Source organism: Vanellus vanellus (assembly GCF_965231255.1).
Source record: "Vanellus vanellus genome assembly, chromosome: 3".
NCBI lineage: Eukaryota > Metazoa > Chordata > Aves > Charadriiformes > Charadriidae > Vanellus > Vanellus vanellus.
In genome coordinates this window covers 129,570,283-129,583,004 of record NC_138907.1, presented here as the reverse complement: position 1 = coordinate 129,583,004, position 12,722 = coordinate 129,570,283, and the positions used below count along the sequence as shown (strand labels likewise).

Below are 12,722 nucleotides of genomic sequence, written 5' to 3'. Positions count from 1 at the left end.
AAAAAGACGGGACCGAAAGGCGGCTGAGGCGGCCATTGTTCGGGGCCCAGCGACTCCCCGCAGGAAGATTTGTTTTTTTTTTAGCATTTTACAGCAGTTATTTTTGGCTGTGGTGCGGTTCTGGCTGACCCGCATCTGCAGCTCTGCTGGCGAGAGAACCCCGTGCCGGAAAACCGTCACTTGGAGGCTGCAGCCACCGCGGCCCCCCGGCTGTGCCGAGCTGCGGTTTGCCCCCCATGCCTGGCATGGAGCGGTGCGGCACGGCCGGGCGCTGCCGGCGCACCCACCACCGTCCTGTGGCTGCGGCCCCCGGCGCCGGGGCCCATCTGTGGGTGCTGTGGGCGAACACCGGCATTGCTGGTGCCCCCCGCGCCCGGCAGGGGCACCGAACCCCGACCGCCACACCACGCATTTGGCACATAGCCCATCTGCGCCGGGGGTGCCCGTCCCGCCGGCGGCACCCTCTGCCCACGCCAGCAGCCTCACGCAGAGCCCTGTGTCACCGGCAGTCACCCCCCGTGCCCTCCACCCGGTGCGGTGGGGCCCCCTGTGCCCGTGCGTCCCCCCCCGAGGAGCCGACCCATGTCTCCACCGGGATACTGTGGTTGTGCCAACCGCGTCCTGTGCCCCATGGGGACATGGTGGCAGGGACCTGCCATTGCTGTGTCCTGCAGGGACACCCGGGCCGTGCCAGCTGTGCCCTGTGCCCCACGGGGATGCCGTGCCATGCCAGCCGTGCCCTGCAGGACCCCCGGCCGTGCCAGCCTCCCCCCCACCCCGACCCCGCGCAGTGCCAGCGTGACGGCGCTCAGCAGCGCGGGGCTATAAATAGATTGCCGGTGGCGCGAGGGGACCTGTTGCCAGGGAGACCCGCTGGCAGTGGGAACGACGCAGAGAAGGGGGTGACGGGGGGGGGGGAGGACGCCGCTGGGGACGGGACCCCCGGGGCTCCCACAGAGCCCCCACTCCATGGCACCCCCCGAGCGGCTGTCGGCACAGCGGTTTGCTGCAGCACTGCGCCGGGGGCTCCCGCCACCCCCGGCCTGTGCCGCTGCCCTCGGCTTGGCCGATCGCGGCTGCGTCATGGCACGTGCTGGTTCCCTGGGAAACCAGAGGAACGGCACATCCCGGCACATCCCGCGGGAGGAAGAAGGGCCCTGCGTTGCCCGCAACGGCGGCTGCGCACACTGGGCTCCTGGTCACCGGCTTATGGTGGTCCCTTGGGGAGGGTCACAGGTGTGAGAAGCGAACCAAATCCCCAACCCGGAGCTGACCGCCCCTTATGCCGCCGGTGGCCCCAGCACTGCCGGCGCATGGCAGAGTGCTCTATTGCCGGAGCGATGCCGCAATTAGCTGTGGGAGCCGCGGAGACGGACAGACACCGCAGGGCATGCGGTGCTCAGACCACGCAGCACCACGCAAGCCCACCCCAGCCCGGCATCACCGCCGCGCCCCACCACCACCGCGCGCTCTGGCGGCGTCCGGCTCCTCACCTCCCGCTTCCAGCGCGCCAGCCACTCGTCCCGCTTCCTCTTGCTGATGTAGTAGGGGTCCCCGGCCTGGAAGGTGTGCCGCTGCATCGGCCGCTGCCGCAGGCTCGACTCCCAGCCCAGCCCGCCGCGCAGCCGCCCGCGGGAGCCCTGCGCCAGGGGAGAGAGAGCGCGGTGAAGGCTGTGGGTCCGGCGCCACCGTGGGCACCGGGGATGGCAGCGCGGTGGGAGCCGGTGCTGGGACAGGCAGGGCTCGGGGGGACACACGGAGTGGGGCTGTCCGGGGGATGGAGGGGGCACCGCGGCTGTGCACGCTGGGACGGGCCGGGGGAGATGGGCATGGGGCACGCACACGCCTATACACACGCACACACACGTACACACACGCACACGTGCACACACACATGTACACACAAATGTGCACCCATGTATGCACACACACGTGCATACAAACATACGTGCACACCTGCATGCACGTGTGTGCACACACGCACACACACATGCATACACATGTGCACACACTTGTATATATGTGCACACACTCGTGGACGAACACACACATGTACACACAGATGCACACACATGCAGACACGTGTGCACACACGCACGCACACACACACATGCACACATGTACATACATACACGCACACACACGTACATACATGCACACATACACACACACACACACATGTGCACGCACGTGCACACACACGTGCTCCAGCCCACACCTGCACCAGGACCCGCCTGCACCAGGGCCGGGCGCTGCACCGCGCCTGGCTGCACCGCGATGGGCACCGCCGGCACAGCTCTGCCGCAGGCTGACATGCTCTGCCCGGGCACGGGGGGCTCAGCACGGGCACACCGGGCGCCGCGGGCAGGGCTGGACGGAGGGGCTTCACCGCTCAGTGCCACCCAGAGCCCGGCTGTGCCGGGGCACAGGAGCCCACGACTCCCATCCCACCGCGGACCCCGTCCCGGCAGCTCCCCACGGCCGCTGGCACTGCGGGATGGGGGTGCCGGCTCTGCGGGCACTGAGAGCCGCGGTGGCCGGTGGGTGCCGCGGCGGGTGGCTCGGCGCATACTTGCCTCCATTTTCAGGGTGTCGAAGTTGTTTTCTTCCTTCTCTTCCTTGCCTGCACACAGAACAGAGAGGCGCCCTCAGCGGGGGCACGGCAGCGACACGGGGGCCCTCCCGGGACCCCCCGGCCCGGGGAAGGGCGCCCATCGCCGCCGTGCTTCCCGGGGGGATGCCGGCTGCCGGGACGTGAGCCGGCTGCTCCCGCACCCCCTCCCCGCAGCCCAGCCGGGGGGCTCGGGGGGTCCAGGGGGACCTGGGGGTCCGGGGGTCCGGGCAGGGGAGGAGCACGGCGTGGGTACATCCCCAGGTACGTGCCGAGGCGCGGCGCACCCCTGACCACGCACCCTGTCCTGCTGCATGTCCCCTGGGTCCTCCGGGCTCTGCTGCAGCCACCGTGTGTCCCCCCCTCCCCGGACGCCCACCCAGCCCTGCCTGACACCCGGACCGTCCCTTGCAGCCGGCACTTGGGGACCTGACCCCCGTGGTACCCAGTCCCTGCCCCAGGAGCAGCGATGCCCGGGCACGAGAGCGGCTGAGAGCCCTGCTCTGCGTGCTGGGGGACAGCAGGGGACACTGGGGGACAGAGGGGGACACTGGGGGACTGGAGCTTTCTGGGTCCATGCGGGGTGGGGGGTAGGAGTGTGTGCATGCCGCGGGGGTACCCAGGCAACCTGCCCACAGGTGGGGACACTGAGGCACAGGAGAGGGGACCTGGCCTGTTCTGGGACACCAGTCCCCTCCGTCACTGGGTCCAGCAACATAGGCACTGGGACTGGTCCAACGGGGGGGCACCGATTGAACTGGGGGCATGCAGCCGGCGTCACCCCCACCCCTCTGCTGCCCTGCCCGCGTGGCCACGTGGCACAGAGCCCAGTGCCGGGACATTACTGGTGCCGGGGCTGCCGCAGTGCCTTCCTGCAACGGGGCACGGTGGCCCCGTGGCTGCAGCTCCCTGCCGGAACATCCCCCACATGGCCGGCACGGCCAAGGCTCGGCAAAGCCCCCCGCCTCGGCTCCCGGCAGCACCATGCACTGTGCTCTGCCGGCCGGCTGCGCCGAGGGGCCAGGACGCGGTTACCGGCCAAGGGTGGGATCCCACCCGAATTCCCCCACCGGGGATTTTGGCAGGGAGGGGACTGTGGGGGGGACAGCAGATGTGACAGGGCGGCCAGTAAGCGGTGGCTGGGCAGCGCCGGAAGAGCAGGTCCTGGGCACCGTGCTGCATCGCCGGAGGGCGGCGAGAGGGGAAAAGCCAGTGTGGGCAGAGGGGGACCCAGCGATGGAGGCAGGAGCGCGGGACGAGGGGGTGGGGGAGCCCCGGGAGAGCCTGCAGGCACGAGGACCCCCGAGCTGAAGGACCTCGGACCAAGACCTTGCACCAAGGACCAAGGACCAGCCGCTGCTCCGCCTGCACGGTGAGAGGAGCAGGAGGATGAGCACCACGCGCAACAGCCCCGCAGGCAGGTCAGGCTGCGGGACGATGGGCTGGAAGGTGAAGCCTGACCTGTTCATGGCGCCCACGTTCACAGCACCCACGCTCATCGCACTGTGCTCACGTTCCCACCGGTGCCTGCTCCTTCCCGGATGTGAATCCAGAGCTGTGCCACACACGGCAGCCGGCGGCAGTGCACCCCCGGGGCTGTCTCCACCCCACTCCACATTGGTCCCTGCATCGGGACATGCTGCGCTGAGTGACACGGGCTCAGCCCGTCTGGTCCGGCTCCCCTCGGCCGCCATGGTCAGCCTGGTGCTGGGGCTGCACCATGACACCTGCCCGACCGCAGCACGCGTGGCACAGCGAGCTCCCCCCGACCGTCTGTACTGCGCTGAGGGCTACGGCTTCTCTGCTCCCTCAGCTGCCTGCTCCGCGCCTCGTGACTGCAGCAGCATCTGCAGCGCTCGTTTCCATCCCAGCCCTGCAACATCCAGCTCAGCCTCTCCCCTCTCCATCCATCCAATCCTATCCCATCCCATCCCAGCCTCTCCTCTCTCCATCCATCCATCCATCCATCCATCCATCCATCCATCCATCCATCCATCCACTCATCCATCCATCCATCCCTACCAGCCTCTCCCAGCTCCATCCCAGCCTCTCCTCCTCCATCCATCCATCCATCCATCCATCCATCCATCCATCCACCCACAACAGCCTCTTCCAGCTCTGTCCATCCCATCCCAGCCTCTCCCCCTCCATCCATTCATCCATCCCTCCATCCATCCCTCCATCCATCCCATCCTATCCTCTCCCCTCTCCATCCATCCATCCCAGCCTCTCCCAGCTTCATCCATCCCATCCCATCCTCTCCTCTCTCCATCCACCCCCAGAGCTGCCCCAGAGCCGGGCACCCCCTTCCAGCTGCGGAGAGCGGAGCTGCTCCTGCCTGAGGTGGCCACGGCATTGGGGTCTGCATGGGAGCCCTCCCCACACTGCACCCACAGATCTGCACCTGCGGTCACGGGCACAACACCCCGACGGGCCCCGCTGGGGTCTCCCCCCTCTCCGGCCGGGCCACCCGGAGCTGCTGCCCAGCGCCACGACCAGAGTCCCCAGGGATGGAGACCCCCCTCCAGCCCTGGGCAGCCCCTGCCCGTGTCACCCGCGCACCGAGCAGCGTGTCCCGGGGCCCAGAGGGACCCTCCCGGGGGACAGCATATGCCCACAGCCCCCGGTCCCGGCACCACTGGCAGAGCCGGGCTCCCTCTTCTCCATCCCCCCGCGCAGGGGTTCATCCGCACGGATTGGAGCCCCCGACCTGCTCTGCTCCAGGCGGAGCAGTCCCAGCGCCCTCAGCCTCTCCCCACCGCAGAGATGCTCCAGTCCCTCAGTGTCCCGGTGGCCCCTCGCTGGGCTCTCCCCGGTCCATCCATGTCCCTCCTGCACTGGGGAGCCCAGCGCCGGACCCACCACCCCCGGGGTGGTCCCCTCAACCGGTGGCAAATGCACCTAATGCAGCCCAGGACACCGTTCACCTTCGTTGCATGAGGACCTGCTGCCGGCTCACGCTTGGTTTGGTGTCCAGCGGGACCCCCAGGACGTTCCCTGCCGAGCTGGGCGCTCCCAGTCCATGCTGGTGCCTGGGGCAGACCCTCAGCGCGGCGCTGAGCCCACCGCCTCCTGCCCGTGACACCCAGAGCAGCACCGGCACCAGAGCTGGCGCCTCCTCGGCACCGGGGCAGCCTGGCTCCAGCACCGCACCACGCACGTGCCGCCCGCGCTGTCCCCGGCACGTGCAGGGCTGCCGGGCGAAGCGCCACAAGTGCCGGCGGTGGTGGGCACGCTCCGGGGCAGGCGGGGGCTCCGCTGGTGCCGTGGGGCACCTGCAGCGGCGGGACGAGGACTGACCGACCGACTGACCTGGCGGGGAGGGCGGCATGCGAGGGCAGCCCCCCGCTCCCATCTGCTGCCCCCACCCCAAATCCCGCTCAGCCCTTCCTCCTCCTCCTCCTCCTCCTCCTCTGGCAGCGCTCCCCAGCCCGGGAGCCGCTGCAACCGGAGCCCTCCCGGGGACGGCATGCCGGGCAGGGCGGTGGGAGCCGGGGGTCCCCGGAGGGGCGCAGCGGGCGCCGGCGGCACCGCGGGCAGAGCCGCAGCCCCGCAGCCGGGAGCCCTCAACGCTAAGGTCTTACTTTTCTCTGCGGCTTCCAGGAGTTTCCTCCTCCCGCGTTTCTTCTGGGGGTCGGAAGGGGCCAGCTCACCCTCATCGGCCGGGGCGTCCAGGCCCTCCTTGGGGGTGCAGCGGCCGTTCTCCAGCGCCCGGCCCGTCTCGCCGTCCGGCAGGCTCTCCGTCTCGTCCTCCTCGGGGCGCCCGCCCTTGGGGCTCGCGCCGCCCTCCTCCGCGCCCTTCCACTGGGCACTGTCCCCTTCCACGTCCCCGTTGGGCAGCGGCTCGGCAGGGCTGGCCTCCGGGCAGGGCGGGGGGCACTTGGGGACGGCCGCGATGTCTTTGGGGGTGTCACTGCTTTCCACCTGCCGAGAAGGAGAGGGAAAGGAGCTGCAGCGGGTGCTGGCGGGGGGGGCACGGCCACCTCGCGCCCCCAGCCCGCACCCCACTGTGGCACCACGGGCCACCGCCACCGGACCCACGGCGGGAGCCCTTGCACCACCTCATGGCGGCCAGCCCCATCCAGACCCCGTCCCCATCCCCCTGCCCTGACCCCGATTCCCCACCACCGCAGATGTCACAGCACGAAGGGTATCTCCAGGACCACCGCCCAGATCCCCAGAGACACGGCTCCATGACGCGGTGACAATCTGGGGACAAAAGTGCATTACGCCAAAAAGACCAAGTTCCACCTCCTGCATCTCAGGCACGCTGGGCACCCGTGGGCTGCCAGAGCTGGCAGGGTGCCCCAGGGCGGGACGGGGCTACAACAGCACCCTCAGGACCAGGACACGTGGCCATGGAACCCTCAGGACATGGACGTGCTGTCATGACACCATGAGGACCACCACACAATGCCATGGCACTCACAGAACCAGGATATATAGACGTGACATCATCCAGAACAGGACACGCGGCAGTGACACCCTCAGCATGAGGACTTGCTGCCGTGGCACTGTCAGGACAAGGACATACTGCCATGGCACCCTCAGGACTGGGCCACACAGACATGGCACCCTGAGGAACAGGACATGCTGCCAGGACATCCTCAGGAGCAGGACACATTGCCATGGCATCCTCAGGACAAGGACATGGTGGCACAACATCTTTAGGACCTGGACACACAGCTGTGACACCCTCAGGACCAGGACACACAGCCATGGCACCTGCAGGACCATGACACTCTGCCATGGATACCTCAGGACCAGGAGAGAAGGCCATGGCACCATCAAGGTTCAATACACGCTGCCATGACACCCTCAGGACCGTGACACACTGCTGTGACTCCCTCAGGACCAGGACACGTGGTCATGGCACCTTCAGCACTAGGACATGCTGCCATGGCACTCTCAGGACCAGGAGACACTGCCACAAACATCCTCAGGACCAGGACACGCTGCAGTGGCACCCTCAGGACAAGAACACATGGCCATGACATATTCAGGACCAGAATGCAGTGCCACAGCACTCTTAGGACAAAGACACACGGACATGACATCGTCAGGACCAGGATACACTGCCATGACACACTTCTGACCAGGACACACTGTCAAGGCACCTTCAGTTCCAGGATACAAAGCTGTGACACCCTCAGGACCAGCACAAGTGGTCATGACACCCTCAGGACCAGGACACAATGTCATGACACTCTCAGGACCAGGAAAAATGGCCAAGGCACCCTCAGGACCAGGACACAATATCATGACACCTCCAGGACCAGGACACAGACATACTCCCAGTACCAGGACGTGCTGTCATGAAACCCTCAGGACCAGGACACGGTGGCACGACATGCTCAGGGCCAGAACATGGTGCCATGGTTCCCCCAGGACTGCTGCCATGGCACCCTCAGGAACAGCTCATGTTGCAATGACACCCTCAGGTCCAGGACATGCTGTATTGGCACCCTCAGGACAGGGACACACAGCCATGACATCCTCACGCCTAGGACATGGTGCCATGAAATCCTTAGGATCAGGAAAAACTGCCATATCCCTCACGACCTGGACACGGTGCCATGGCACCTGCAGGACCAGGACACACTGCCATGACACACTCAGGTCTAGGACACAACGGGACGGCACCCTCACGACAAGGACACACAGTCATGGTACCCTCATGATGAGGACACAATGCCAGGGCACCTGCAAAAAAATGTCATGCAGCCATGACCTCCTCAGGACCACGACACACAGCCACAGCACCCTCAGGACTGAGATACACAACCATGACACCCTCAGGACAAGGACACAATATCATGTCACCCTCAGGAACAGGACACAATGTCTTGAAACCCTCAGGAGCTGGAGATGCTGTCACGATGCCCTCGGGACAAGGACACACAGCCGCAGCATCCTTTGGATAAGGAAAACAAAGCCATGGCACCCTCAGGACCAGGACGCAGCCATGGCACCCTCAGGACCAAAATACGCAACCATGATGCCCTCAGGACCAGGACACCGTGCCATGTCACACAACCAGGCAGCTGACCCAACCCAACCAACGGCACATCCCCTCCAGTCCCTCAAGGGGGCTTGTAAGAAAGATGGAGACAGACTTTTCAGCAGGGCCTGTGGCAACAGGATGAGGGGTGATGGCTTTAAACTGGAAGAGGGGAGATTTAGACTGGATATAAGGAAGAAATTCTTGGCTGTGAGGGCGGTGAGCCCCTGGCGCAGGGTGCCCCGAGAAGCTGTGGCTGCCCCATCCCTGGAGGTGTTCAAGGCCGGGTTGGACGGGGCTGGGAGCAACTTGGGCTGGGGGGAGGTGGCCCTGCCCAGGGCAGGGGAGGGGACTGGATGACCTTTGAAGGTGACTTCCCACCCAAACTGTTCTGTGATTCGATGATTTGAGGATATTGCACGCCACGTAACATCACCATCAGCAATAAAAAAGGGAGGGGAGGGAGTTTGGGTAAGTTAGACATCTGATCGACCCATGGGTGGTGAGTGATGGCCTTTGCATCACTTGGGTTGTTGTCTTCTTTCCCTCTTCTCCCACTTCTTCTCTTATTAAACAACCCTCACCTTGACCCACACGTTTGCTTGCTTTTACTCTTCCTTTCCTCTTTCCTGTCCCACTGTGGGGGGAGTGAGCGAGCGGCTCTGTGGTCCATGCTGGAGAAGGTACACCTTGAAGCATCAGTGGCTGCGCATGAGGTCATGCTGGAGCACCTCAAAGCGTGTGGCCATGGACAAGCCCACGACAGAGCAGGTATGTCCCCGGAGGGACTGCAGCCACAGGTAAGGCCACATGGGAGCAGGGTCACTCCTGAAGGCATTGCGGCCCATGGAGAAGGCCATGCTGGAGCAGGTACATCTCTGAAGGCATTGCGGCCCATGGAGAAGGCCATGCTGGAGCAGGTACATCTCTGAAGGCATTGCGGCCCATGGAGAAAGCCATGCTGGAGCAGGTACATCTCTGAAGGCATTGCGGCCCATGGAGAAAGCCATGCTGGAGCAGGTACATCTCTGAAGGCATTGCGGCCCATGGAGAAGGCCATGCTGGAACAGGCGCACCTCAAAGTGACTGTGACTGTGGATAAGTCTATGCCGCAGGAGATCCACCCCTGGAGAGGCTGTGGCCATGGACAAGGCTCCACTTGGAGCAGGTACCCCTAAGGGACTGCGGTCCCTGGGTACGACCCCGCCAGAGCAGGAGCAAGGGGAGGCGTTCATTGCAAAGGTAGACCCGATGGTTTGGTCCGAAGGGACCAGGGATGGAGACTGTAATGGAAATACTTTAAAATTGTTGCAACCCAGGATTTCAGCTGCATGTTCTGGGAATGACTCTCACAGGACCCACCTGACCCAAGGGAGGATGAGCCCCACAAGAAGCGGCGCCAGCGCAGCAGTGACCTGGCTGGCCTGAGCTGGCTTCGGTGCCCAACCGAAGGGTGTTTGCCACTCAACACCCCACCTCTCCTGTCCCGAGCAGCCACCGTAATGGATGGAGCCCAAAGTCATGGACTAAATGAACTCAGTGGACATTTTGTGGACTTCTATGGACATTTTACAGACGTTTCACAGGGGTGGCCCACAGACAAGGGGAATGCTGTGTGTATGATATCGAAGGATGGGAAGGGTGAGTGGTGGAGGTTAATGAGGATGTACTGGACAGTGTGGGACCTGGGCCTGTCCTAAATGCTATGGGATGAGGGGTGGAGAACGTGCTGGTTTGGGCTGGGGTAGAGTTCCTTTTCCTCACAGTAGCTGGCACAGGGCTGTTTGGATTTGTGCTGAAAACAACGTCGATATCACAGGGGTGTTTTCGTTACTGCTGAGCAGTGGTTGCACAGAGTCAAGGCCTCTTCTGCTCCTCAACCCACCCCACCAGCGATGGGCCAGGGGGCACAAGGAGCTGGGAGGGGACACAGCCGGGACAGCTGACCCCAAGTGACCAAAGGGATATTCCATGCCATGAGATGTCACGCTCAGGATATAAAGCTGGGGAAGAAGAAGGAAGGGGGGACGTTCAGAGTGATGGCGTTTGTCTTCCCAAGTCACCGTTAGGTGCGATGGAGCCCGGCTGTCCCGGGGATGGCTGAGCACCCGCCTGTTGTGGGGAGCGGGGAAGGAATTTCTTGTTCTGCTTCGCTTGCGTGCGCGGCTTTTGCTCTACCTATTAAACTGTCTTTATCTCAACCCACGAGTTTTCTCACTTACCCTTCTGATTCTCTCCCCCACCCCAACTGGGGGGGCGACCGAGTGGCTGGGTCGGGCTTAGTTGCCAGCTGGGGTTAAACCACAACAACGTGACACTCTCAGGACATAGACACAATGGCATGGCACCCTCATGACGAGGACACACAGTCATGGTACCCTCATGATGAGGACACAATGCCAGGGCACCTGCAAAAAAATGTCATGCAGCCATGACCTCCTCAGGACCACGACACACAGCCACAGCACCCTCAGGACTGAGATACACAACCATGACACCCTCAGGACAAGGATACAATATCATGTCACCCTCAGGAACAGGACACAATGTCTTGAAACCCTCAGGAGCTGGAGATGCTGTCACGATGCCCTCGGGACAAGGACACACAGCCACAGCACCCTCATCATCAAGACACAACGTCATGACCCTCTCAGGAATAGGACACGGTGCCATGAGATCCTCAGGAGTGGGACACAATGCCACGACAACCTCAGGATAACAACACACGGCAATGACACCCTGAGGAGCAGTATATACTGCTATGGCACCTTCAGGAGAAGGACGCAATGCTGTGAGACTTTCATGGTCAGGACAAATGGCCATGAAACCATCAGGACCAGGATACACAGATGTGACACACTGAGGACCAGGAAATAGTGCCGTGGCACCTTCAGGACCAGGACACAATACGGTGACATCCTCAGGACCAGGACACATGGACGTGACACCCTCATGACACAAGACACACCACTGTGTCACCCTGAGGACCAGGATACACCACCATGGCATCCTCAGGACCAAAACAAAACACCATGGGAACTTTAGGACCATGACACATGGCAACATCAGGACAAGGACATGCTCCCATGGCACCCTCAGGAGCCGGTCACATTACAATAACACCTTCAGGACCGTGACACAATGACATGGCATCCTCAGGACCCGGAGAGAGGGACATGATAGGACCAGAAGTAGGTGACACCACGAGGACCTGGATACACTGTCATGGCAACTTCAGGACCAGAACATGCTGTCTTGACACCCTAAGGAATAGGACACTCTGCCATGACATCCTCTGGGCCGGGACACAAGACCATGACACACTTAGGAAACAGAACATAAATCCACAGTATCCTCAGGACGAAGACACAAGGATGTGACACCATGAGGACCTGGACACAATGCTGGGGCACCTTTAGGACCAGGACAAGCTGCCATGACACCCTGAGGACCAAGACAAATGGAGGTGATACCATGAGGACCACGACATGGAGCCATGAGACTCACAGGACCAGAACACAAGGCCACGGTGCCCTCAGGACCAGGACACAATGCATGGTGGCTTCAGGTCCAGGACAAGTGGTCAAGACACCCTCAGGACCAAGACACACCTCCATGGCACACTCAGGACCAGGTCTCACTGCCATGACACCCTGAGGAGCAGATCATGTTGCAATGAACACCCTCAGGGGCAGGATATGACACCACGGCACACTCAGGACCAAGATACAAGGACATGACACCACGAGGACCTGGATACACTGCCATGACACCTTCAGGACCTGCACAAACAGCCATGAAACCTTCAAGACCAGGACAGACCTCCATGATGCCCTTAGGACCACGACACAGCTCCACGTCACCCTCAAGGAACAAGATAAATGAAGGTGGCACCATGAGGACCTGGATACAATGCCACGGCACCCTTAGGACCAAGCCACAAGGAAATGACACGACAAGGACATGGATATGCTGCCATGACGCCTTCAGGCCCCGGACAATCGACCATGAAACCCTGAGGACTAGGACAAAATATCTCAATGCCCTTAGGACCAGGACACAATGCCATGACACATTCAGGACCAGGACAAGCGGCCATGGAACCCTCAG

At 63.0% G+C, this 12,722-nt stretch overlaps 1 protein-coding gene across 3 annotated transcripts in view; it reads right to left on the bottom strand.

Annotated features, from left to right (window-relative positions):
* Window positions 1-12,722, bottom strand: part of DNMT3A (DNA methyltransferase 3 alpha) — a 36,290-nt gene that overhangs the window by 10,989 nt on the left and 12,579 nt on the right. For all 3 annotated transcript variants that reach the window (XM_082480590.1, XM_082480591.1, XM_082480592.1), the window contains 3 exons: window positions 6,196-6,535; window positions 2,577-2,623; window positions 1,494-1,640 (listed from right to left, as the gene is read on the bottom strand). In XM_082480590.1, coding sequence (XP_082336716.1) covers window positions 1,494-1,640; window positions 2,577-2,623; window positions 6,196-6,535 — 534 coding nt within the window. The remainder of the gene's footprint in view (window positions 1-1,493; window positions 1,641-2,576; window positions 2,624-6,195; window positions 6,536-12,722) is intronic.